Source organism: Propithecus coquereli, unplaced genomic scaffold (genome assembly GCF_000956105.1).
Source record: "Propithecus coquereli isolate 6110/MARCELLA unplaced genomic scaffold, Pcoq_1.0 Scaffold249, whole genome shotgun sequence".
Taxonomy (NCBI): domain Eukaryota; kingdom Metazoa; phylum Chordata; class Mammalia; order Primates; family Indriidae; genus Propithecus; species Propithecus coquereli.
The window spans coordinates 423,936-447,429 of NW_012148052.1; the positions used below are offsets into that span (position 1 = coordinate 423,936).

The window sequence follows — 23,494 nt, forward strand, 5'->3', positions numbered from 1 at the left end:
GAGTGAAGGAGGACGACTTCAAGGATCTTGAGGCCAAACCCCATATGGTGAAAAAAACTTAACCCCTTTTCTCTGTCTCTCTTTTTTAAAAGTGGTGTTTACAAGGATTGTTTTCTGATTATAGACATAATAAATGTTCATTGTACAATATTAGAAAAATGTAGATAAGTATAAAACGGAAAGTAATCATTTGTAATATGGCCACCTTAAGAAAACCATTAGTTGAGATTTTGCCCTATTTTTTAAGTCTTCCATATCTAATTTTTAAATCTAATTTGGTACCATATTATGTATGTGATTTTCATCATCCTTTTTGAACTAACATTATATCATGAGCCTTTTCTTATGTCTTCAGATTTTCTTTGAAAACACATTTTGTTGGCTGCATAATTACCCATCTTATGCAGAGATCATATTAGTTTACTAGTCATATTTTTTTTGCTCATGTAGGTTTCTGATAATAAGTGGTACAGTATTTCTCAATGCCCTTACTCCGTTTGTTTAGCTGGAAAAGTCTGTTCCATAAGAGATATTGTCTGTGATGATATAGCATTTTTATAAAGAGGTTATGTACACTCACATTTTAATAGTTTAGAAATTGGAATGTTAGAAACAGTATCATGGGGCATGATGGCTCAAGCCTGTAATCCTAGCACTCCGGGAGGCTGAGGTGGGAGGATCACTTGAGCTAGGGAGTTCAAGACCAGCCTGAGCAAGAGCGACATCCTATCTCTACTAAAAATTAGAAAAAATTAGCCAGGTGTGGTGGTGCATGCCTGTAGTCCTAGCTACTTGGGAGGCTGAGAGGCAAGAGGATTGCTTGAGCCCAGGAGTTTGAGGTTGCTGTGAGCTAGGCTGATGCCACGGCACTCTAGGCCTGGTGAAAGAGTGAGACTCTGTCTCAAAAAAAAAAAGAAAAAGAATATCAGAATGACTTTTAAAAGTAAATTGTGTACAGCTGAAACTTTTAGCCCTACAGAAAAGTACAAGAAAATCACAGTGAACTCCCATATCATATCTTTCATCCAGATTAAGAATTAAATGTTTCTAAATTTCCAAAGGAGCATGTAAAGACCATTTATTTACAAAAGGCCTTCCTTGTGTAGTGGCCACCCTGGTCGCCTCTTTCCACCCCATAAGCTGAGGAGCAGGGAATTAGGACCCATGTGGAAGGGGAGGAGGGTAGGAGAGAGGGTTCCCCTGTGGCCTGCATTTGACTGCTGCTTTTTCCCAGTAGCATGAGTTTCGACTGGGAGTGCGACTTTACTCAGAGGAAGAGCCGATGGAAGCCGTGCCCCACCTAGAGACAGCGCTGCAAGAGTACTTTGTGGCAGACGAGGAGTGCCGTGCCCTCTGCGAGGGGCCCTATGACTATGATGGCTACAACTACCTCGAGTACAATGCTGACCTCTTCCAGGCCATCACAGGTGTGCAGCTCAGAGCCAGGCCCTCAGCCAGGCCTCTAAGGCCAACGTCCTGGTAATAGAGACGCAACATCTTTGGCTTCATTCCTCAATTTCTTAAATCTGGGAATCTGACAAAAAAAAAAAATTGCTTGCACTTGAATGTGTTCGTCTTAACCAGAATTGGAATCCTGACGATTGACCTTGTAGTTATTCCCCCTCTTTGATTCTTTTCAGATCACTACATCCAGGTCCTCAGCTGTAAGCAGAACTGTGTCACCGAGCTTGCTTCCCACCCAAGCCGAGAGAAGCCCTTTGAAGACTTCCTCCCATCACATTACAATTACCTGCAGTTTGCCTACTACAACAGTAAGGCCTACTTCCTTTCCTTTTTCTCTGCTGCCTTAACTGTTAGTAAGAAGCTAAAGGCAAGGCAGGCAGGAATTGCAGCCACTGCGCTTCTCCAGCATGTCTGGCTTCTTTCTGTGGCTGTGGTAGGCACCATGCCAGGGGATCCCTGGGTACTTTGTTACAAGCCACTGGCCCAGGAAGCCAGTACCAGCAACCCAAATGCCGGGAGAGGAAGACTCAAGACCTCTCTCATCCCTTCTTTAACATTTGTAATCTAATTTTGCACTTGAATTAAAAGTAATAGCAAAAGTGAGGGTATGCTACTGTTTGAAACAGCTCAGAGGACATTTCCCAGCCCTTCTCCCTAGTATAGCACTGATGCTTTTTGGGGGGGAGTCTATCAATATCGGGAAAACCAACAAGTCACTATGACTTTACTGAGTTCCTACTGTGTGGTATGCATCACAGCATGTTTACAAGTATGTGATATTTATAGTTGAACTGGGGAGACTGACACATATGAACAAGAAATGTTCTGCCAAAGAGGCAACCTGCTATTGTAATTTTCCCTCCTCTTCTGAAAATCCACAGGAAAAAGAAGATAGGAAGATAGGGAAATATTCCTGAAATTGGTTTAATGATCGAGTGAGGCAAGATATTACGAGGTATTTGAGGGCCTGACACGGTGGCTTACACCTGTAATCGTAGCACTCTGGGAGGCCGAGGCAGGCAATTGTTTGAGCTCAGGTGTTTGAGACCAGCCTGAGCAAGAGAGAGTCCCCATCTCTACTAAAAATAGAAAGAAATTATTTGGACAACTAAAAATATATATAGAAAAAATTAGCCGGGCACGGTGGCGTATGCCTGTAGTCCCAGCTACTCGGGAGGCTGAGGCAGGAGGATCGCTTGAGCCCAGGAGTTTGAGGTTGCTGTGAGCTAGGCTGACGCCACAGCACTCTAGCCCAGGCAAGAGAGTGAGACTCTGTCTCAAGAAAAAAAAAAAAAGATATTTGAATTATTCGTGAGATTTTTAAAGATGTGGGCACGTAGAAGGTTCTAATTCTTCTCTGTTTTGATGTTAGGCAGCCCTAAGGACTTTGAACACCTCAAAATCAATTACTCATTCTGTGTGTATTCCGTAACTTCTGCCCCCAAATCAGGCCACCCTGTTAAGTAGCTGGTGCCCCTGTGTCACGTCATCACTGCCTCAAGCTTTGCTGAGACTGAGCACTTAAGTGGCTGCTGGTACCCAGCATCAGACCCTTTCCTCTCAGCCATTTTTTTGTCCACTTTGCAGTTGGGAATTACACACAGGCTATCGAATGTGCCAAGACCTATCTCCTCTTCTTCCCTGACGACGAAGTGATGAAGCAGAATCTGGCCTACTATGCGGCTATGCTTGGGGAAGAACAGGCCAGCTCCATCGGCCCCCGTGAGGTGAGAGACTTGCTGTGGGGAGCTGCCGGCTGCACTCAGACCAGAGGGCAGACGATGGGGTAGCAGAGGGGACTTGCGCTGTGTGTGCCAGGCGGGGGCCAGGTCCTGGGCCAGGTGTGAATTCACTGACTCAACATGTCATTTGGAGAAGAAGGGAGCACAGGAATTGCAGCAAATACACAGGAGCCTTAATTAACATTATGAGGGCCCAGAGGTCCGTTCTCCAAGTCACACAGAGAAGCAGAACTGCACAGCAGGCACGTGCTGTCCCCTCTCGCATCCCCCATTTGGACGCTTGATACCATGTGGCCAAGATCTGTCATTTTTCACTTCCTGCTATGTTTTTTCCTGCTCCCTGTTTTCTATTTTCCTCCCCATCCCTTCTTCTTCCTGCCACAGTTTGCTCTCTCCTTATCTTTCAGCGTTTTTCCCATCTCACTCCAAAGCAAGGAGAAAAATCTATATGACACAAAGACTCCTGCTCTGAGGAGAAACCCCAGGTTCTTCCTTCGTAGCTCTGGAATCCTGAGAGTCTTGGTAGAAGTAATCCTCTTGCCATCCCCTCCCATGGGGGTTGTCCTTGTAGTTGTCCTCTGTGGCCACTAGATGGTGACCATCTGGCTTGAAGATGGCACTTCCAGTCTTTTTGTCTTGCTTAGTTAATACCATTTTTCCCTTTATGGTCATATAATGAATCTGATGAGGGAGAGGGAGATAAACCCATGTGGCCAGTCTAGCATTTTAACTAGAACTCCCCTTCTCCCATCCAGCCCAAGCACTGTGCCATCATCTCATTTAATCATCACAGCTGCCCTACAAGGGAGGCACTCTCCTTCCTACTTTTTTTTTTTTTTTATTTTTTATTTTTTGAGACAGAGTCTCACTCTTTTGCCCGGGCTAGAGTGCCGTGGCGTCATCCTAGCTCACAGCAACCTCAAACTCCTGGGCTCAAGCAGTCCTTCTGCCTCAGCCTCCCGAGTAGCTAGGACTACAGGCATGCACCACCATGCCCAGCTAATTTTTTCTATATATTTTTAGTTGTCCAATTAATTTCTTTCTATTTTTAGTAGAGACGGGGTCTCGCTCTTGCTCAGGCTGGTTTTGAACTCCTGAGCTCAAACAATCCGCCCGCCTCGGCCTCCCAGAGAGCTAGGATTACAGGCATGAGCCACCAGGCCCAGCCCTCTCCTTCCTGCTTTAGAGATGATCCGAGAGACAAAGGCACTTGTGCAGTGGCCCCTGGCTGGCTGGTGAGTGGTGATGGTACCTCTGTTCCCGGGTCTGTCCCAGGGCAGACACAGGTCCTGACATGTAGCTGACACTCAGGAAATCAGTGTTGAATGCATAAAGGAGAGAAGTGAGATTGGTTTACCAGTGGCCTCAGAGTCGTTGGAGAGGGTTGCATTGGATCACACAGCACTTGGTGAAGGAGGCCAATAATGTCAACTCCCTGGGAGAAAATCTCCATCTTCCTCTTGGGTAAATACAGCAGATGACATAGGACTCACTGACTCCTTTAATGTTTTCCTCCTTGAACTGCCTCATCTTTTATTTCAATTGATGATGTCTTCTTTTTCTCTTCTTCCTTCTTCTGCTGCCTGGAGATTAGCAGGGCACCCAGGGAAAGATGTGACTCTGGAAGGTACTCACTTGCCCTGACCTGGGTTAGCCCTGCCCGGGAGCCCACGCGGGAAGACCAGAGTGCCAGGCCCAGCTGCTCCCACCGCAGTGGCCCAGCCTCAGGGAGAGTGTGGTCTGGTCAGAGGAGGGGAGGCAGGCGGCAGAGCAGAAAGCACATGGGCTTTGGGGCTGGAAAGACCTGGGTTTGAATGTCGGTCCCTGCTCTCCCATTTCCTGTAGTGTCACCTTAGACAGGTACACATCCCCTCTGCACCTCAGATCCCTCATGAGGATAATAGTGTCAGCCTCAGAGGTGGTCCTTTGTAAACGCTAAATGAGTAACACCTGAGTTGCCTAACACCTAGGTTCTCTTCCCAAGTATTGGTCTCCTGCAGAAGTCAAAAGGAGTTCTTCTTCTTTGAACAATATTTCCACATCTCCAGAGAATCATTCAATTTTCAGTCCCAGAGATTAATGGGTTTTGGGGTTAGGTAGGAAGGGGGACTTTTCCCTCATGGGAAGCCTGGCTGTGCCCCTCAGAGGTACTGCTTGTGCCTGGCAGGAAGAACCCTTGGACACAGAAGTGAGACTTTTGTCCCAAACCAGGGAACAGACATACAGCGATGGTGGGGAGAGCAGCAGCGGTGTGGAGTGCCAGGATGGGGCATTCCCAGGGCCTAAAGGACAGGGCTGAGTCCTAGGGAATTCCTCCTGTCTTCCTTTGTGTCCTCAGAGTGCCCAGGAGTACCGACGACGAAGCCTGCTGGAGAAAGAACTGCTTTTCTTCGCTTATGATGTTTTTGGAATTCCCTTTGTGGACCCGGTGAGCCGGGTGCAAGAGCTAGAAGGGAGGGGCACGGAGGGGTGGAGGATGAGAGTGAGTGGCACACCGTGCAACTCTGGGAGAAAACTGTTACGGGGCTAAGCCAAGCGTGGGATGTGTGAAGGGCAAGGATGGGAGACAGGAAGATGAAAGGGGAACCCTGGGCAGCTAGAAGGGACTTAGGGTCAGAGAGCTCCTGATTTATCTCCTAAAAGGAGGCGGATGCAGTGGATTTCTCCTGTAGGCCCTATTCTATGTGTTCAGATCTGGAAGATTAAGTAGGTCACCTTACCTTGTTAATTTTTTCCTAACCTACTTAGGATTCATGGACTCCAGAAGAGGTGATTCCCAAGAGATTGCAAGAGAAACAGAAGTGAGGATCTTGAAGAAACTGCATGGTTGGATCAGTCTGATGAAGCACTTAAGGCTTCCTGAGCCCAGGCAGATGTGAATTCCTGGCAAGGGGTGGGCAGGTCCAGTCTGGGAAGTTGGGGTGGGAGCCCAGGGCTGGCCCCAGAATTCAGTCCTCAGAGCAGCTGTGCTCACAGGTCGGAACGGGAAACAGCCGTACGCATCTCCCAGGAGATTGGGAACCTTATGAAGGAGATCGAGACCCTTGTGGAAGAGAAGACCAAAGAGTCATTGGATGTGAGCAGGCTGACCCGGGAAGGTGAGAGGATGGAGCTTGGGGTATGCCTGCAGCTGCTGTGGGGGAGCCAGGAGGTTGCCCCAAACTAGCCAGGCAGCACCCCCACAGCAATGCAAAGCTCACTGAGAGCCAGCCTCAGGGCCCGAGTCCAGCAGGTGTCCTTCCTAACTCACCTACGGGACTTCCAACTGGAAAGAGCACTGACAGTTGGCCTTTGGTTGAGAAGTAAGACTCTCGTGTCACAGGAACCCTAGTGCAGTCCACTGCCACTAGCATTTATAGGATGAAACTCATCCTGTCTCCCCACTCCCAAATTCTGTTCTCCCGACTTCCACCATCCATCCTGCTACCAAGACTCAAAACCTTCAGGCCTCCTTTGGCTCCTCCTCCTCCCCTGTCTGTCCCCTCTAGGCTGCCAGGAAGGAGCACCGAGCACAATCACAGCTCCTCTCTGCTGCTTCTCATCTCTCTCCTCAGCCTCTGTCTCTTCCCCTTGCCCCAGGCCACCCCTTCTGTCTGCAACCCCCTCTCGTCCAGCCTGTCCTTGCCCTTCCTACACGCAGTTGCTAGGCCAGTCTTCCAGACCCTGGGCCTCTGACCCACCCTCCCGCCTACCCACTTAGCCGAGTGTTCTCCTCTTCCCCTGTGTGCACCTTGCTATCTGAGCCTGCCCTCTGCCCATGCTTGTCCCTGCTCCTAACATGCTTCCCACCATCTCTGTGCATGAGGCAGCTCAGATACATTCTGCAAAGCCTGTCTTAGCCTCCCAGCTGATTGGAGTCCCCCTCTTTCTTCTGAACTTCTCAGGGCATTTATGATCTGCCTTGTGCTGGTTATTTGTGTACTTGTTGGAGAACAGGTACTGTCTTCAAGTATTCATCCCTGCCCTGTCTGGTATAGTGCCTTGCACACACTGAGGCCTCAGTAAGCAAAAGGAGTTGAATTGAGTCTCTAGTGTGTCCCTAGCACAGAGAGACAGCATGAGAACTATAAGAGAGAAATGTTGGCCATTGCCTTGAGTTGATTAAATTAACAGTGGTTAATTTAACGAGATTAGCATGTGAAAAGAATTTGTCCAGATTGTAAGATCCTTATTTTAAACAAATGATGATGATTATACAATAGTAGCCAAAATTTTGAGCATTTACTGTGTACCAAATATTGTACTAAGCTTTTAACTTGCCTTACATGTTCTCAACATCAAACTGGCATCAAAAATATGAAGTATATGCTGTTTAACAGATGAGAACCTTTTAATTAATTAAAATTAACCTCAGGAGATAAGTAACTTGTCAAAGTCACACAGCTGATAAGTAGAGGATCCAGGAGTCAAACCCAGTTCTTTCTAATTCTGGAGCTTGTGCTTTAGCAAAGGGTTTATGATGTGTCCTCAACAATTTGTGAAGGCCAGAGAGCCAGCAGTTACTTGGTCGTAGAGCTAGGACAAGGGCTTGGATCTCATCTGTCAGCTCCAAGTGCTGTCCCCTGCACCACCCTATGTTTGGAAGCAGCGGAGCAGGAGATTTCTCTAGTGAATAGGAAACAACTAGAATTTCTCTCCCTTAGAAGGAGACAATATTCCACGGAGAGTTTGGACTCAGCTGCTACTGGATTTGGCTGGAGTCTTGTGGTTGCTTTGCAGGTGGCCCCCTGCTGTATGAAGGCATCAGTCTCACCATGAACTCCAAACTCTTGAACGGCTCTCAGCGGGTGGTGATGGATGGCGTGATCTCTGACGATGAGTGTCAGGAGCTGCAGAGACTGACCAACGTAAGGGAAGCCCAGTGACTGCACCTGCCCCCTGAGCGTCCAACTTCCCCCCACCTTAGGTGCTGAGCATTTACCTGCCTGTGCTGCCCACAGTTGGCCACCTCTCATCAAGCCTTTAGCTGCCCTGGCTAATGTCACCTTGGTTTTTGGGCCTTGTAGGCGGCAGCAACTTCAGGAGATGGCTACCGGGGTCACACGTCCCCACATACGCCCAGTGAGAAGTTCTATGGTGTCACTGTCTTCAAAGCCCTCAAGGTAGAACCAACACTGGGCATTCTAGAGTGTGGAGAAGGGCTGGGGAAGGGGACGCTCAGGCTCTGGGGAGGAGTTGGGAATGGCAGCAGGAAAGGAAGAGTGTCTGCCTGCTGGCGTTCCAGTGGCCTCGGAGCGAGGATGAGTTATGCTGAATGATGTTAACTTCTGAATCCTGGCTTTGAGAGTGACTGTAACAGAAATGAGGCGAGCAAGACAAGACCAATATTCAGAGCTATGAGATGCTTTCTGAAGAATGGCCCATTGCAAAGGGTTGTGATTCTGAGCAGGATGCACAGGTTATTCACGAAGAGAAGCATGAAGGGAGAAGAGTAATAGGGCGGGGGTGTCAGGTGCGGGAAGCAGAAAGACTGCAGCTTCGGCGGGCGGCCTGGCGCCTCAGTGTCTCTGGCGGCCCGCAGAGGGGCATTCAGGGCAGCTGACCACCTGTCTCCGTGGCAGCTAGGGCAGGAGGGGAAAGTCCCTCTGCAGAGCGCCCACCTGTACTACAACGTGACCGAGAAGGTGCGGCGCGTCATGGAGTCCTACTTCCGCCTGGACAGCCCCCTCTACTTCTCCTACTCCCACCTGGTGTGCCGCACTGCAATCGAAGGTAGGCCCCGTCAGCCCTGCAGCCCCCCGGGCACGCTGTGCCTTGGCGCCATGCTGCACGCTGAGGACGTGGAGAAGAATAGGATGTGGCCCCCTTCCTCCCAGTTGGAGGACCAGTGCAAACAAACAGTTGGCAGCCCAATGTGATGACAGTAGCATGGAGGAAGTCACAGTCAGCCTACCGGGGGTCGGGAAGGCTTCCCAGGGGAAGGGCTGGTAGTTCCACGGGATCATACGATTGCAGAGTCCACGGGGCGGTGGGAAGACGTTGGAGCCAGAGAGCAGTGTGTGCGAGGGAGTGGACACGTTGGGCAGCCTGGGAGTTGGAGGAACTAAGAAAGTTGCCAAGTCACGGAGAACTACATTCAGGAGTTGATGTTTATCCTCTAGATCAATCGCGAGCTATGTGGCAAGTTCTCTGTTTAATTGTCAAATAAAAATTCGTGAGAGAACTGCTTAGTTCACAGGTCAGAGCAGATTCGAGATTGTTCCGGGTTCCCTCTCGCAAGGTTCCCTTTGCTTTCCTGAGGAGGTCGAGGTACGGCCAGTGCTGCTGGATCCCCAGTGGCCACAGCCGGCTCTGTCCCGCTGCAGCCTTCAGAGGGCCCCTGGCACCGACGTGCCATTGACAGGTGGTGGAGATTAGAGGCCTTTACTCTCCCGCAGGATGTTTGGGGTTCTATCAAAATCTGGGAACACCGGAGGACTGTCAGACATGCGTGTCACAGCCTCGGGGTGAGGATCAGGGACTCAGGCCCAGGTGGCCAGGAGTCGTCCTGGGGTGAAAGACATGGTGAGGCCCTTGCTTTTAAAAGATTAGTTTTGCTGCCGTGTGTGGAAAGATCTCAAACCAGAAAGGGAAGCTGGTCAGCAGTGACCTAGGGGGACGAGAACAAAGGCCTGAACTCGGGAAGTGGCAGTGGAAGGAGAGACAGAGAAACTGGGGGACGTGCAGGAGGTGGGTGGGCAGGACCTGGTGACTGGCTGGGCAAGCGGGGATTCCAGAGGTACCCACCTGGAATTGGCAGTGCTGCCCGCCCACGCGGGGCACTGGGATGCGGGGAGGGGAGGCGGGTTTAGTGCCCTGAGTGGTCTGCCTGGCATTTTACAGTAAGCCCTGTCTGGTCCCTGCGTGATTTCTCTGCTCATGCCCACCCAGAGCCTCCCTGGAGCTCACACCTTACCGTACTGGCCATTTCCCTCTGCTCCCCTTCCTGCCGCCTCCCTTGTCTCCTGCAGTCCTCACTCTGCAGGAGGTTGGCTCACTCTGCCCTGTGTCCTGCCCACCTCCTGGCTCCTTGGTTTTGCTTCCCTGGGCCTTCCTGTTTTGTAAAGTCTAGCCACAAACCAGGGTCGTGCCATTCTGTCCTGGATCTGCCCTCGGGTGGAGCCCCACAGTCCTGCTTGTCACACCTGCTCGCCCCTGCCAGGAACATCCCAGGAAGCCCGCAGACTTGTCCTGGCCCCTGGGCGCCTGGCTTAGCCAGAGACACCCCTGGTGGTCATGTCCAGAGACCCAAACACCTCCCCTGCCACAAGGAGAGCTGTGCTGCCTCCTGAGGTGCCCCTGTGCTAACATGTGTGACCTTGGCCCAGAGGCCCAGGCCGAGAGGAAGGACAGTAGCCATCCAGTCCACGTGGACAACTGCATCCTCAATGCCGAGACCCTTGTGTGTGTCAAGGAGCCCCCTGCCTACACCTTCCGGGACTACAGGTGAATGCGGGGCAGGTGGGGCGGAAGCCGGCACTCTCCTCTGAGTCCCCAGGACCCTGCAGTCCATCCCCCGCCCCCAGCACACGCACACTGGTTGGGGTCAGCTGTTCCCAGAGTCCAGTCCTTTGCCCCAGACAAAGAGGGCCCCTCACAGTGTGGCGTGATGAGTACCTGACGGCACAGAAGCACCCCAGAAGGGCAGGCGGGGTTCTCTGAGGCAAGGGTGGAGGGAGGGGGGCTTGGGGGGCAGCATTCGTGGGCTTCAGAGGACAAAAGGCCACCCCCCAGCTGCTGGCTGAGAGCATGTGGAGACGGAGACTCTGGGCAGCGGGGGGAGAAGGGCCGTGTCGAGATGTCTTTGCCTCTCCCAGCGCCATCCTCTATCTGAACGGGGACTTCGATGGCGGGAACTTCTATTTCACTGAACTGGATGCCAAGACCGTGACGGTGAGCACCCCTTCGTCCTCACCCCTAGGAGATGAAAACCCTGTTTTCTGGAGCTGATGTCGCCAAAGTGCAATTGACACAGGGACCAACTGGGCTTCTGGTGGGCAGCACCCCCTCCCCACGCCAGCCTCTTCCCTCATCGGTCACCCTTTCTCTTCGTTCTGGCCTGGGGGAAGCCGAGCTGCAGAGCTGCCCCCAGTCCTGGCCCCAGTGGGTCCATGTCTCCTCTGATGGTGGGTGACAAACCTTGTCCTCTGTGTTCCCCTTAGGCAGAGGTGCAGCCCCAGTGTGGAAGAGCCGTGGGATTCTCTTCGGGCACTGAAAACCCACACGGAGTGAAGGCTGTCACCAGGGGCCAACGCTGTGCCATCGCTCTGTGGTTCACTCTGGACCCTCGACACAGCGAACGGGTGAGAGTGGTTGGTGCTGCCGTCACCTATTCCTGGAGGGCCCCTGTTTTGTCTCCTCCTTCCCCGAATCCCATTGCCAGTGGCTTACACGTGAGAGGAACACTGGGCTTGGAACTCGCAGCCCCAGCGCCATGCCACCATATCGACATTGCCTTATGCTCCATGTCACCGTATTGACATTGTCTCATGCTCCCTGGCCTTCTTCCTTACCTGTGAATGGGGCTCCAAGTGGGGTGGCCAAGATGGGGAGTGATGCTGAGCTCCGGGTTCCTCCTTGGGCCTCAGCTATTCTCCCCCAGGACCTCCTAGAAGGAGATGAGCCCAGAGCCATTAAGGAAGTACCGTCATCATCCTCTGGGAAGCAGCTGCTGAGAGATGATGAGCGCCTGGGCCAGAGGCCTCTCTGAATAGGTGGGATTTGTCCTTGCAGGACAGGGTGCAGGCAGACGACCTGGTGAAGATGCTGTTCAGCCCAGAAGAGGTGGACATCCCCCAGGAGCAGCCCCTGGACGCCCAGCAGGGCCCCCCCGAGCCCGCAGAAGAGTCTCTCTCAGGCAGTGAGTCGACGCCCAAGGATGAGCTATGACAGCGCCCAGGCCCCAGGTGGATTGGTGCTAAGACCCACGGGAGGGGGACTGGCCAGCCCTTCGGGGCCATGGGGCAGTGGGCCTGCCTCCGCTGCCCAGCCAAGGGGTCCTGCTCATGGCCCTCTGCACGGTGCTGCTGCTCTTGGAGTGGATGTGGCAGGATGCTGCTCCCCTCTGGACCTGGCCGAGGGCTCGGGACGCAGGCCCAGAGCCACCCCAGGGGCCTGCACAAGCAGCCGCGTGACAGCAATGCAGTATTTAAGTGACTATGTGGACAACCAAAGAATAAATGATTCGTGTTTTTTTACTTCGTGGTTTGTTTGGAGAGTGGAAATATACCATTCTGCCCCAGAGGTCCCTCTTGATAGAAATCGCTCTAGCCAGGGTGCCCGGCAGGTGTGGGCGAGAAGGCCTGGCTCAGTACCCGCCGTAGCCACGTGCTGTGCAGCCTCAGGCCACTTAACCTCAGGGACCTTGGGTTGTCATCTGTATGATGGGGATCATGGTCCCCCTCTGCCCACCTTCTGGGGCAGTAGTGTGGCCCAGATGCAATATTGGATGTGACAGCACTTTGTAAACTGTAAAGCTCTGGATGAATGGTCGGGATTATTGTTAATCCTCTTCTGGCAGGGAGCAGCGGTCAGCAGTGCTCTGGCACGTTGCCCCCGTGTCGGCCACATGCTTCCTGCTCTGGCCTCAGAGTCTTGAATCTCAGGCCTCCGGGCACAGGATGACACACCTCCAGGAGACAGAGAGTGGAACTGGAGACTCAGGTCCTCTGCCACGTCCCTGGTGCCAAGCCCAGCCCCTTACTGTGCCTGAGATGCTGTAGGGCAGCAAGTGTGGAACCTGCGCTCTGAGCGTATTTAGGCAGCACCAGCCATGGGCCTGGTGCTGGGAACATGGTAGTAAACAAAGCAAGTGCCGCCCCCGCCCCCAGCCTGTTTTGTGGGAGAGACAGATAATAAACACGTAAATATGTGTGTGTGTGTATGTTTGTGTGCAAATGATCCTTCCGGGTAGAAAATACAGCAAGTCAGGACCCCAAGGTGGGAGGAGCAGCTAGGAGGCCAGCATGGCGGTGCAGAGTGGCTGACAAGGAGCGCAGCGGGTGGTCAGGGGCCTTAGGGTGTTGTCAGCTACTGTGAGCACCAGGGGGCTTTTACCCAGCGCCACAGAGGCCCTGGAGGGTTTTGAGCAGCAGAGTGACAGCATCTGACTTACATTTGAAAAGCTGCCGTGAACAATTTCTGTGGCGACACGGAGAGCAGAGAGGGGCCCCTGCAGTGACCCGGGAGAGGGTGGTGGTGGAGCCAGGTGGTGGGCAGTGAAGGGAGGGAAAGACAGCAGGTTCTGGGGCTGTTTTTAAAGCAGAGCGACAGGAGTTGCTGCTGGCCTGGGTGTGAGGGCTGAGACAAAGCAGCAAGAAGAAGCCTGAGTAGTTGGGAACATGCAGCTGCCTCGTCCTTCCCAGTGGCTGGGAGGGACTGCGGGAGACGGGCTGGCGGGTGAGGAAACCAAGAGTTCGGTCTTAGATGCGTTGGGCCAGCCGACCAGCCGTGAGTCGCGGAGGGAGCCAAGAGGGTGGTGTCCTGGAAGCCCAGGAGAGCGCTTCAAGGAGGGCGGGAGCAGCTACGTCGAATGCTGCTGAGAGGCTGAGCAAGGTGACGACTGAGCATCCACCTTTGCATTTGGCAACACAGATCAGCGGGAACTCTGGCAACAGATGTTTTGGTGAGATGGTGTGGACGAAGGACGGGCTGGAGCGAGCTCAAGTGAGGATGGGAGGAGAACACGTGGTGATGGTGGGTGCAGATGACTCTTCGGGAGTTTGGCTCTGGGTGGGTGCAGAGGACAAGCTGCAGGGAGGTGTGAAGTCAAGAAACGATTACTGGCCGTGGCTCACGCCTGTAATCCTAGCACCCTGGGAGGCCGAGGTGGAAGGATGGCTTGGTGCCAGGAGTTGGAGTTGCAGTGAGCTATGATGACGCCACTGCACTCTAGCCCAGGTGACACAGCAAGACACAGTCTCAAAAAGAAAAGAAAAGAAAAGAAATGATAACTTTGCTAGCTGGGCGATAGAGCTGATGGAGTGGTCCCGTTGAGGCAGTCACTCTCCCTTTATCATCGTGGATCCTTTCTGTCCTATTTGGGTGACTCACTTGCCATACAGAGAGGACTGCATTAGTGGAAAGGACATGAGCTGGGCAAGACGCTCACTTCACCACTTGGAGTTGTGTGACCTTCAGCAAGTTGCGACCCCCTGAGCGTGTTTCCTCACCATTGAGCTGGGACCGCAATCCTCACCTCCCAGGGTAGCTGAGAGGATTAAAGCAGGAACACTCACAGAGCCACTGGCATGACATTTAGCATATGCTAGATACTAAGCATTATAGAAAACTATTTCAGCCTGATTCTGGTTTTCCAGAAGTTTCCACAACAAAGCAGATGACCTTTACAATTTCAGCATACGCTAACCACACACAGGCAGCAGACTCTCAGTCGAGCTCATGATAGGCCAGATGTTTCCAGAGGCAGCAGGAGCAAGATAAGTGTATATAATTAGGGTGGGGCAAGTCCTGGAAGCAGGGGGTGCTGGCAGGGTCCCAGCTGAGGCACAACTGTGATCGCAAGGTCGTTGCTCAGTAGCACACGTGCACAGGAGGACATTGGCTTGCGATGGGGGGAGAGAGCCCATGGGAGTATTACAGGGGACGAGAGGCAACTTGCAACATGGAAAAGATTCGAGCTTGGAAGAGGCTGGTCTCTGGTAGCCCAGGCAGCTGGCAGAGCTCTCAGCAGGACTGCCAAGAGATAGGCGCTGTGCTCAGCGTTGTTTGCAGAGGAGGGGGAAGGACCATGGGACTGCCGCATGTGCCACAGTGGCATCCTGGCCCTGGGAGAGACAATGGGACAAAAACATGAGGCTGCTAGTGTGGCCTCGAGGTGCTCACAGTCCTCAGGAAGGAGGCCAACGATGCGCCAAGTGCGGTGAAAGGAAACACGCAGAGTATTTTGGGATTCCACATCAGGATGCTTAGCCCTGCCTGGGCAGGCAGGACAGCTGGGCGCGGCCACATGCTGGTGTGTGGCTTTCGAGCTGCTACGCGCCGAGGCAAGGCGTCCTGGGAGCCTGTGCTTCTCTAGGAAACTCAGACTCTGAGTTAGGAGGTAGTAAGACCAGCACCACTCCCTGAGCCTCCAAAGTGTCAGCCGGTGTCTGCAGGGAATGTGCTAGATTGCAAGCAACTGAATCAGACTCTCCTCACTGGCCATGGGAGAGGGCGCTGGAAAGGACTCCGATTTTCACTGGGAGGGAGGTGAAAACGTTGAATGCTCACACCGGTTAGTCAACGATCAACACATACCTGCCAAGGCCGGCTCTGGGCCTGGCTCTGCTGGGAGGAAGTAGCGGCGCGTCTTCAGCCACTGGCAGTCTGCCCACACCCAGGATGGGAAGACTCGAGAGGGAGGCCCATCCATGGAGGAGTCTTTTTGGAACGGAGCTTCCATTACCCGCAGTTCTTCAGGCATTTTATGCTTTCAAACAGCGTTTCTCTCCTACCATTTGATCCTTGTAAACTCTCTCATGAACCAGAGAGGCCAAGTCATATTATCCCTATTTTTCAGTCCAGGGCCCAGGCCCAGAGAAGCTGAGGAACTTGCCTGATGTCACACAGCTTCTCAATGGCAGAGGTAAAGCTAGAACCCTAGGCTTCTTGTAAGTGAAAGCACTTTTTAAACAGTGAAGTGTGTCACCCCAAGGCAGTCTCGGCGCTTAACGGAGGCTTGGGGGTGGAGGGGTGCTGAGCCATCCTGCTCTCCGCAAGTGCCTGGGAGTCACTGGACTGCAGGGACGCCCCAGGAGTGGTGGATGCCCTGGGTGGAGAAGTTTTGCCAGGTTAGGGAATGCCACTCCAGAAGCAGGATCTGAATTCCAGAAGGCTTCAGAACATTGGCGAGGGAAGGCCTTAGGGTAGGAGAGGATATTTTGGTGGAACAGACTCAAACCTCAAATGACAAAGAGAAGGGATAAGCAGAAGAGCTTCAGGGGAGAATGTGAGCGTCATTCTGGGTCACAAAGAGGTTCTGGAATGTCAGGATGGACGAGCACACGGGCATCCTGCTGCCCCTTTGGCCCTGGGAGCAGCAGCTCACTTCCCTCTTTGGCACCTGGCTCCCTCACTTGTCAACAGAAGGGGTCCCAGGCCATCGTCTCTGAGGGCCTGTGTGGCTCCAGAGCTCAGAGACCTGACCCAGGTCCTCCTGAGACCAGAATGACTCCTGGATCTTCCTTACAGAGAGAGCCCCTGCGGAAGGGATGGAGAGGGGGCCGAGGCCCAGCTAGGAGAGAGGCCTCGCCTCGGGGGATAGCACAGCCGAACAACCGCCAACGGCAACCCCCCGCCCTCCACCGGATGCTTGCCTTAAGCCACCATCACAGAGGCCAGCTCAGGTCACTGCTAGGGAATGTCTTATGACTGCCCGCCCCTCCCAACCTGCACCCAGAGCCTCCCTCAAAACAGGGGTGTGGGGACAGACCATGGAAGACGGCACCACACAGCCCAGCGTGGGATGCCCCCTTCCCAGCTCGGGTAAATTACCTCCCCCTGGTCTGCTTGCTGCCTGCCTGCAAGGGCTGCCTGGAGGCGGAGATGAATTAGTGCATAAGAAGCACTTCACAGCCTGCCCACTTCATCCCCAGGAGGTGCCCCTGGACACTACTGGCTTGTCATTGTGGCAGAAGAATTTGAGCTCAGGACTGACTTCTCTGCCACTGTTCTAGACTTGCAGAACAGTGGTTTTTTGCTTTTTGGGACCCGCAGGACATCCTAGGAAACAGGTCTGTGTGTGCCCAGATCCCCATGTCTCTGACTGTCCCAGCACGGAGGGCCTCAGAGGGACCCAGTGTGTGGCACTGCAGGCCAAACAGTGCCCACCCTTGACCCTCAGAGGGCAGCTCACTCCCCCAGCTCTGGCCAGAGCTGCAGGCCATACCAGGGGCCTACGCCCTGGGCGGGCACACAGGGCTGCCATTGTCTGCTCAGCGCCTGGCACCCTCTCGTTTGCATAGCCACGTGAAGAATGCAAGGGAGCAGGCTGGGGACTCATCCCTGGCGGGGGGGTGGCGGTGCTTGGGCTGTGGGGAGACAGCTGGCAGGGGTCGGCAGTAGGACCTGCCTTCCCCCGGTGCCGTCCAGGAAAGGCGGTGGCCAGCGGGGATGCGGGGGCGGCTGGGGGGCTGATGGAGTGGGAGCAGCGCGGTGACATTCCTCCTGCACCCACACTGAGAGCCCCTGGGGCCCAGGTGAACGTGAGGGGATTGCTAATGAGGTCGAGGAGAGTTAAACATTCCCCTGTTCCCGAGGGCCGAGCTCAGATGGGAGAGAGAAGTGGGAGGTGGGGGAGCCAGGAGAGGGCAGCCTGAACCCCAGGAATGTGCAGAGGCTGCTGCTCCATGCCAGGCTGTTCTGGAGCTGGGGGCCAGGGCCTGGTGTCCCAGGTCCCAGCAGGAGCTGCTAAGCCAGCCAGCAGGGGGATTAACGGGTTGAGCAACCCGCCTTCCTTCAGGCTGATGCCAGAATGTCGGTGCTGTCTCCCCAGCTCCCCGCCAGGCCCCTTGCTGGCCGGCAGCCAGCTCCTGCCCAGCCTCGATGTGGCCCCTCCTCTGTCCCCCTCAGATCTCAGACAGACCCCACAGAACATATTCCCTGGCTTAGTCTCCCCTACATTTGACACACACGGCTCCCAGCTACCGAGGACCCCTCTTCCCAACACCCCATCCCTAGCCCAGTCTCTCCACATCTGGCTTCAGAGCCCATGCCAAAAAGTTCTCCTTGATGCCTAACTCTAGTTTTACCTGCTGCAAACTGTAATTCCTTTTCCACTCTGTCCTAAAGTCAGAAGACAGAAAACCCCAGGGTCAGATCAGCATTGCGAGAGCAAAGTCCATCATCCCAGGGCTGGTGCTCTGGGCAGGGATTAGAGAATTTTAGGGCACTTGAATCGGGTTCCTAAAGGGGTTTCACTGGGTGGGAAGGCCCTGCGGGCAGCTGGGTCACTCCTCCCAGGCCCTCCCTTCTCCATTCCAGGGCGGTGGGGGTGGGGCAGGGATACCCACCTGGGCCATAGGCCCCACCCCCGCCCCCAGGGGGCTGGGCAGGAGCTTTGCTGGGGACCCTGCTGTGGCTTAGGCGGCTGCTGTGGGCGGGCCCTGGCCTTTTCCAGCCCCTGGGCCTCCCCCTGCATTCTGGAGCCCAGAGCCATTGCCTTTGCTGCTGCCGCTGCTGCCACCACCTCTCCTTCTCTGCCTCTGACCCTCCCTCTTTCTGCTCCCCCACCCAGCTGCTCCTCCCACCTGGCCATGACCGCAGCACCCCCTGGGACGCCGGCCCAGCTCTGAGCCCTGGGACCCTCGGTCTCCTCCCCTGGGCCATGGCCAACTCGGGCCTCCAGCTCCTGGGCTACTTCCTGGCCCTGGGTGGCTGGGTGGGCATCATCGCCAGCACGGCCCTGCCGCAGTGGAAGCAGTCCTCCTACGCAGGCGACGCCATCATCACTGCCGTGGGCCTCTATGAAGGGCTCTGGATGTCCTGCGCCTCCCAGAGCACGGGTCAGGTGCAGTGCAAGCTCTATGACTCGCTGCTCGCCCTGGACGGTAGGCCTCTGGCTGGTCGGGGGGAGGTGGGATGCGGGGACAGGGGTGGGGGGCTCTGGAACAAGCTTTCCCTGCAGTCTGCCCTCAGCACTGGGCTCCACGCCCCAGCCCCCCCACCACCCTGTGCACACTGGGCGTCCAGGCCAGCCTGCTGCCCTGCGGGAGGCGGGGGCTTTAGCGTCTGGAAGCTGCAGGTCCAGATCCTGGCTCTGCCACTGTAACCTTGAGCCAGTCACCAGCCCTCTTTGCACTGGGATGTCCTCATCTGTGAAGGGGGTTACTTATACCTGTGCTGGGATGTGGGAGGGTGGAATGAGATCAGTGCCTGGCACTCGGAAAGGCTCAGCTAAGACCCTTCCCTCCACATCTCCTCATACCCGGTACACAGACACACACTGCCCAGGCGTATGTGCAGGCACACAGGTGCACACATGTGCACACAAACACACACATGCACACGCACACGCATGCATGGGTGCTTCGGCTCCAGGTCCCCCTCTTCCTGGAGTGTGGAGTTGAACTGCACCCCCACAGCTTTAACCCTGGGGCAGGGGCAACCCAAGGCCAAGGCCCCCCACGGGCAGCCTGAGCAGAGCTGCCATCAACCTGGTCCCACTGCACAGGTCCTGGTAGGCTGTCCAGACACCCTAAGGGCCCCAGGTCTCCTGAGTGACCCCTGGGGCCCGGGACTGGCCTGCACACCCATGGAGAGGCAGGCTCCCGGCTGCCATGGTGACTCCCAGGGCACAGGAGAAGGTGACCAGAGTCCAAATGGCTGGCGGGGAGAGGTCACTGCAGGGGGCCGGGCAGGGCCGAGCTCAAACACCCTCAGCCCTTCCTTTTGCGCAACCTGCAAGGCCCTGGGAGGCGCTGCCCTCGGCTGCTCGGGAGGGTGGGCCAAGCGCAAGAGGGAGTTGGGGCCAGAACGCAGCAGAACAGCCAATTCAAACTACCCTGTCGCCAGGCACCACCCACAAGAGTGGCAAGGGGGAGTGGGAAATAGCATTATTGGTGAAGGGAAGGGCACAACACTCCCATGCACTGTCCTCACGTCCCACTGTCACCCCCACTATTCCCTACCTGGCGGCAGGTGGTCAGACCTCCAGGCCAACTCCTGCTCCTGCCACTCCCAAGCCAGGCTCCTCCCACTGTGGCCCTGCCCACTTCCCCCCAGCCCTGCTTAGTGCCACCCACTGCCCCAGGTCACATCCAGTCGGCGCGAGCCCTGATGGTGGTGGCTGTGCTCCTGGGCTTCGTGGCCATGGTCCTAAGCGTCGTGGGCATGAAGTGCACGCGGGTCGGAGATAGCAACCCCATCGCCAAAGGCCGTGTGGCCATCTCCGGGGGCGCCCTCTTCCTCCTGGCTGGTGAGTGCCCCTGATTCCACCATCTTGGCCATGGCAGGCAGCCCCAGCCCTGGTGGCAGGGGCCAGAGCAGAGCTGAGCACTCCCTGCTTTGTCCTCAGGCCTCTGCACTTTGACCGCTGTCTCCTGGTATGCCACCCTGGTAACCCAGGAGTTCTTCAACCCGAGCACACCTGTCAATGCCAGGTGAGTGCCAGGGCTTGAGCTTCCTGCTTCGCCTCCTCTGGGGCCACTTTGCCTTTGTCCAGGTCACTTTGGAGGGGGACACAGGGGATGGGGCCCAGCTGCTGTCTGAGAAGCTCTGGAAGGGGGAGCCGGGAAGGATGTGGCCAGGCCCTCCCCAGGGGCAGGAGGCATGTGGAGGGCACCCAGGTGCAGCCAGGACTCTCCAAAGAGCTAAGTGCCCTGGCTCTGGGCTTAAGTCCCAGCTCTGCACCTACTGACTGTGTGACCTGAGCAAGTTACTCAATATTTCTGTGCCTGGTTTCTTCCCCTGTAAAATGCAGCTAGAACCTGAGGACGAGCTCACATATGGTTACGAGGGTTCAGCAGGATGTCGCAGGTGAGGGACTTGCCCAGTGCCTTAGCCCTGGGGAGGGTTCGGTGAACCTGAGCTGGTGGCTTCCTGCAGGAGACAGCAATGGAGACTAGAGATGGGGCCTTGCAGCCATGGAAGACTTTGTTCCTCACCCTGGGGTGGCAGGCAGGGCAGTCCCTGTGGCTGCAGAATGACGGGGAGGCTAGCAGGCAGCAGTTGCTAAGGTCTAAGCAGAGGGCTTGGGACCACAGGGGGAGCTCTGGAAAGCAGTGCAGAGACATTCAGCAGCCAGAATGGTCAGCGCTGGTAAGGCCGAGGGTGTGGGGTGCCAAAGAGGGGGCTCTCGAAAGGGCGGGGCCCATCCTGGCTCCTCCCTCACCTCGAGGCCCAGCCAGGAGCAGAGAATGGGACAGTCTCAACCCCAGACATCCCAGTGGGCTTTGGCCCTGTGGTAGAGGGAGGATGAGCAAGGATGCCAGGGCTGTCATAATCAGGAGGGCTCCCTGGAGGAGGCAGAGGTGTGCAGTGGGGAGGAAAAGGAGGCCTGGCGTGAGGCTTGTTCCCTGGGCAGGCAGCTACAGCCACAAAGACCTGCCAAGTAAGGTCTGGCTCAAGGATGCCAGGCTGGGACTCCGCCCGTCATCCCTCCAACAGTCCCCAGGCCGCCCGGGCTGCCAGGCCCTATGCTGGGCCCTGGGGACACAGATGAATCCCATGTTCTGTCTGCCCTGCAGGTGCTCCCCAGGGGGTGGGTGAGCACAGAGGGGGTGGGTGTCAAGACAAGCCCTCACAGGAGGTGGCATTGAACTGTGCCCTGAAGGCAGGGAAGGAACTGGGAGGCGTCAGAGGCAGGGGGTGTGCTCCAGGAGGGGGTGCCTGGTAGAGGCACAGAAGCAGGGAGACCCAGGAGGGGGACGGGCTGGCCAGCAGGACCTGGGTGTGCAGAGCCCAGAGTGCCCAGCAGAGGGGTCTGGCCTTCTCCAGAGGGTAGCCGGGAGCCCTGGCTGGCTGTTCTGTGGGCCAGACTACAACTGGCGGAAGGATGCACTGACGGCGCCTCCGTCTAGGCCTCTCTGGCCCTCCCATGCCCCCTCCGCTGGCCGGAGGAGGAAATGAGCCCAGGATTGCTCAGGCAGGGGCTGGAGACCAAGCATCAGCCTCCAGGCGCACCCTGGGCCTGGGTCACCCTGTGTGGTGTTGATATGCTGGGCTGGGCAAGGGAGGAGGGTGGCATTCATCCCAGTTTATCCGTAAAGATGGGGGAAGCTGGAAGGCTCCAGCCTCCAGCACCCCCACTCTGCCTTTGCGCTGCCACAGCAGCTGGGGACACAGCAGCCATGCCGGATGCCATTCTCCCTAACCACTCCCCCGCCTTTTTTTTTTTTTTTAACTTAATGCAACACAAATTTATTCCCTTACTGTTCCGGACATCAGAAATCCAAAATGCGTTTTACAGGGCTAACGTGAAGAAGTCTGCCAGGCTGGTTCCTTCTGGAGGCCGCATAGGATGGTTCAGTTCCTTGCCTTTCCCGCTTCTAAAGCTTAGTTCCGCGCCTTTGGTGCCTCCTGGCTCCTTTCTCCATGTTTGTGTCTTCACATTTCTCTCGGCTTCTGTCATCCTATTGTCTTCTCTTCTCCACCCCTACCCCTTGCAGGTATGAATTCGGCCCGGCCCTGTTCGTGGGCTGGGCCTCAGCCGGCCTGGCCATCCTGGGGGGCTCCTTCCTCTGCTGCACGTGCCCCGAGCCCGAGAGAGTCAACAACAGCCCGCAGCCCTACCGGCCCGGACCCTCCGCCGCTGCCCGCGAGTACGTCTGAGCTGCGCCTGCCGCCAGCCCTCCCGCCCAGCATCCAGCCAGCCCCGGCAGCACCCCGGCAGAGCCAGTAGGGCACAGCACGTCCCTGGAGCTCAGTCTGGGGCTCTGAGCAGCTTGTCTTCAGCACAAGCACCCACCCTGCAATATGAGACCCAGACCCAGACCCTAAGAGAGAGACCAGAGGCCTGAACAGACCCGGGGCAGGACCCAGCCCCCACGTGCACACACAGGCTCAGGTCCTATCACCGTCCTGTCTGCATGGCCTTCCGGGGGTCCATACCTGGGGACAAGCCCCACGCACCAGCCCAGCTGCTGGCCCTGTCACCTGCCCGTTTATTTACTCACTGAAAGGCCATGTGGGTGTCTGCTACATGTTGGGCCCGGGGGTACAGCAGTGACCAAAATGGACCTCAGTACCGAGTGCCTTGGGGTGGGCAGAGCCCTTCACCCTCACTGGTCCCACAGGGTCCTCACAGCAACCCTGTGAAGGAGGGAGTCCTGAAATGTCGCACGTACATGTTACACATGAGGAAACTGAGGTTCAGAGACACCACAAGGCTCAGCCCCGCTTGCTCTGGCTTCAGGCCTCAGCCTCTCCCAGTACGCCCAGTGCTGTTGGACCCCCACACAAATGGCTGGGTTGGCAACACCACCCCTGACCCCGGGAATCGGCCCCAGGCAGGGCTGCTGTGAGGGCCAAGGTCTGGCTGCATTGGCCAGTCCCCAAGTCTGGGCCTGAACGCACAGCCCCTTCCCCCACCCCCTGTTCACCCCACTAACCAACTCTCTCTCTTTTGACTTTCAGACCAGTTGTTAAATTGCCCGCCTCCGCCAAGGGCCCCCTGGGTGTGTAATGTCCAGTCCCCAGCCAGGCTCTGTCCCTCGCTGCACCTAGACTGTGTGTTTGGTATTTTTTGGAAAGAGAAGTGAACGTTCAGCCCCAGTCATGATATCATTTGGTCCATCCTTGGGGCGGCTTGGGAGGGGCCTGGCTCATAGAGGTCAGAGCTGATCCCTGGGCTCTTGGGTATAAAGACAGGG

At 55.6% G+C, this 23,494-nt stretch overlaps 2 protein-coding genes across 3 annotated transcripts in view; both read left to right on the forward strand.

Annotated features, from left to right (window-relative positions):
• The window catches only part of P3H1 (prolyl 3-hydroxylase 1), a 16,125-nt gene extending 3,744 nt beyond the window's left edge, over window positions 1–12,381 (forward strand). The window contains exons 3-15 of the mRNA XM_012646714.1: window positions 1,238–1,427; window positions 1,641–1,772; window positions 3,052–3,191; window positions 5,545–5,634; window positions 5,955–6,007; window positions 6,183–6,304; window positions 7,926–8,053; window positions 8,213–8,308; window positions 8,768–8,918; window positions 10,514–10,631; window positions 11,003–11,078; window positions 11,348–11,488; window positions 11,919–12,381. Coding sequence (XP_012502168.1) covers window positions 1,238–1,427; window positions 1,641–1,772; window positions 3,052–3,191; window positions 5,545–5,634; window positions 5,955–6,007; window positions 6,183–6,304; window positions 7,926–8,053; window positions 8,213–8,308; window positions 8,768–8,918; window positions 10,514–10,631; window positions 11,003–11,078; window positions 11,348–11,488; window positions 11,919–12,074 — 1,593 coding nt within the window. The 3' untranslated portion in view covers window positions 12,075–12,381. The remainder of the gene's footprint in view (window positions 1–1,237; window positions 1,428–1,640; window positions 1,773–3,051; window positions 3,192–5,544; window positions 5,635–5,954; window positions 6,008–6,182; window positions 6,305–7,925; window positions 8,054–8,212; window positions 8,309–8,767; window positions 8,919–10,513; window positions 10,632–11,002; window positions 11,079–11,347; window positions 11,489–11,918) is intronic.
• Window positions 12,382–18,328: 5,947 nt separating this feature from the next.
• On the forward strand, window positions 18,329–23,307 carry CLDN19 (claudin 19). 2 transcript variants are annotated; one of them, XM_012646715.1, is made up of 5 exons: window positions 18,511–18,733; window positions 19,936–20,100; window positions 20,200–20,284; window positions 22,292–22,444; window positions 23,259–23,307. In XM_012646715.1, exons 1-5 carry the CDS (start codon window positions 18,511–18,513, stop codon window positions 23,305–23,307), a joined length of 675 nt encoding a protein of 224 aa, XP_012502169.1. The 2 variants fall into 2 exon arrangements, with proteins under 2 accessions (XP_012502170.1, XP_012502169.1); XM_012646716.1 differs by lacking the exon at window positions 23,259–23,307 and having other exon boundaries at window positions 18,329–18,733; window positions 22,292–22,604.
• The last annotated feature ends 187 nt before the right edge of the window (window positions 23,308–23,494 follow it).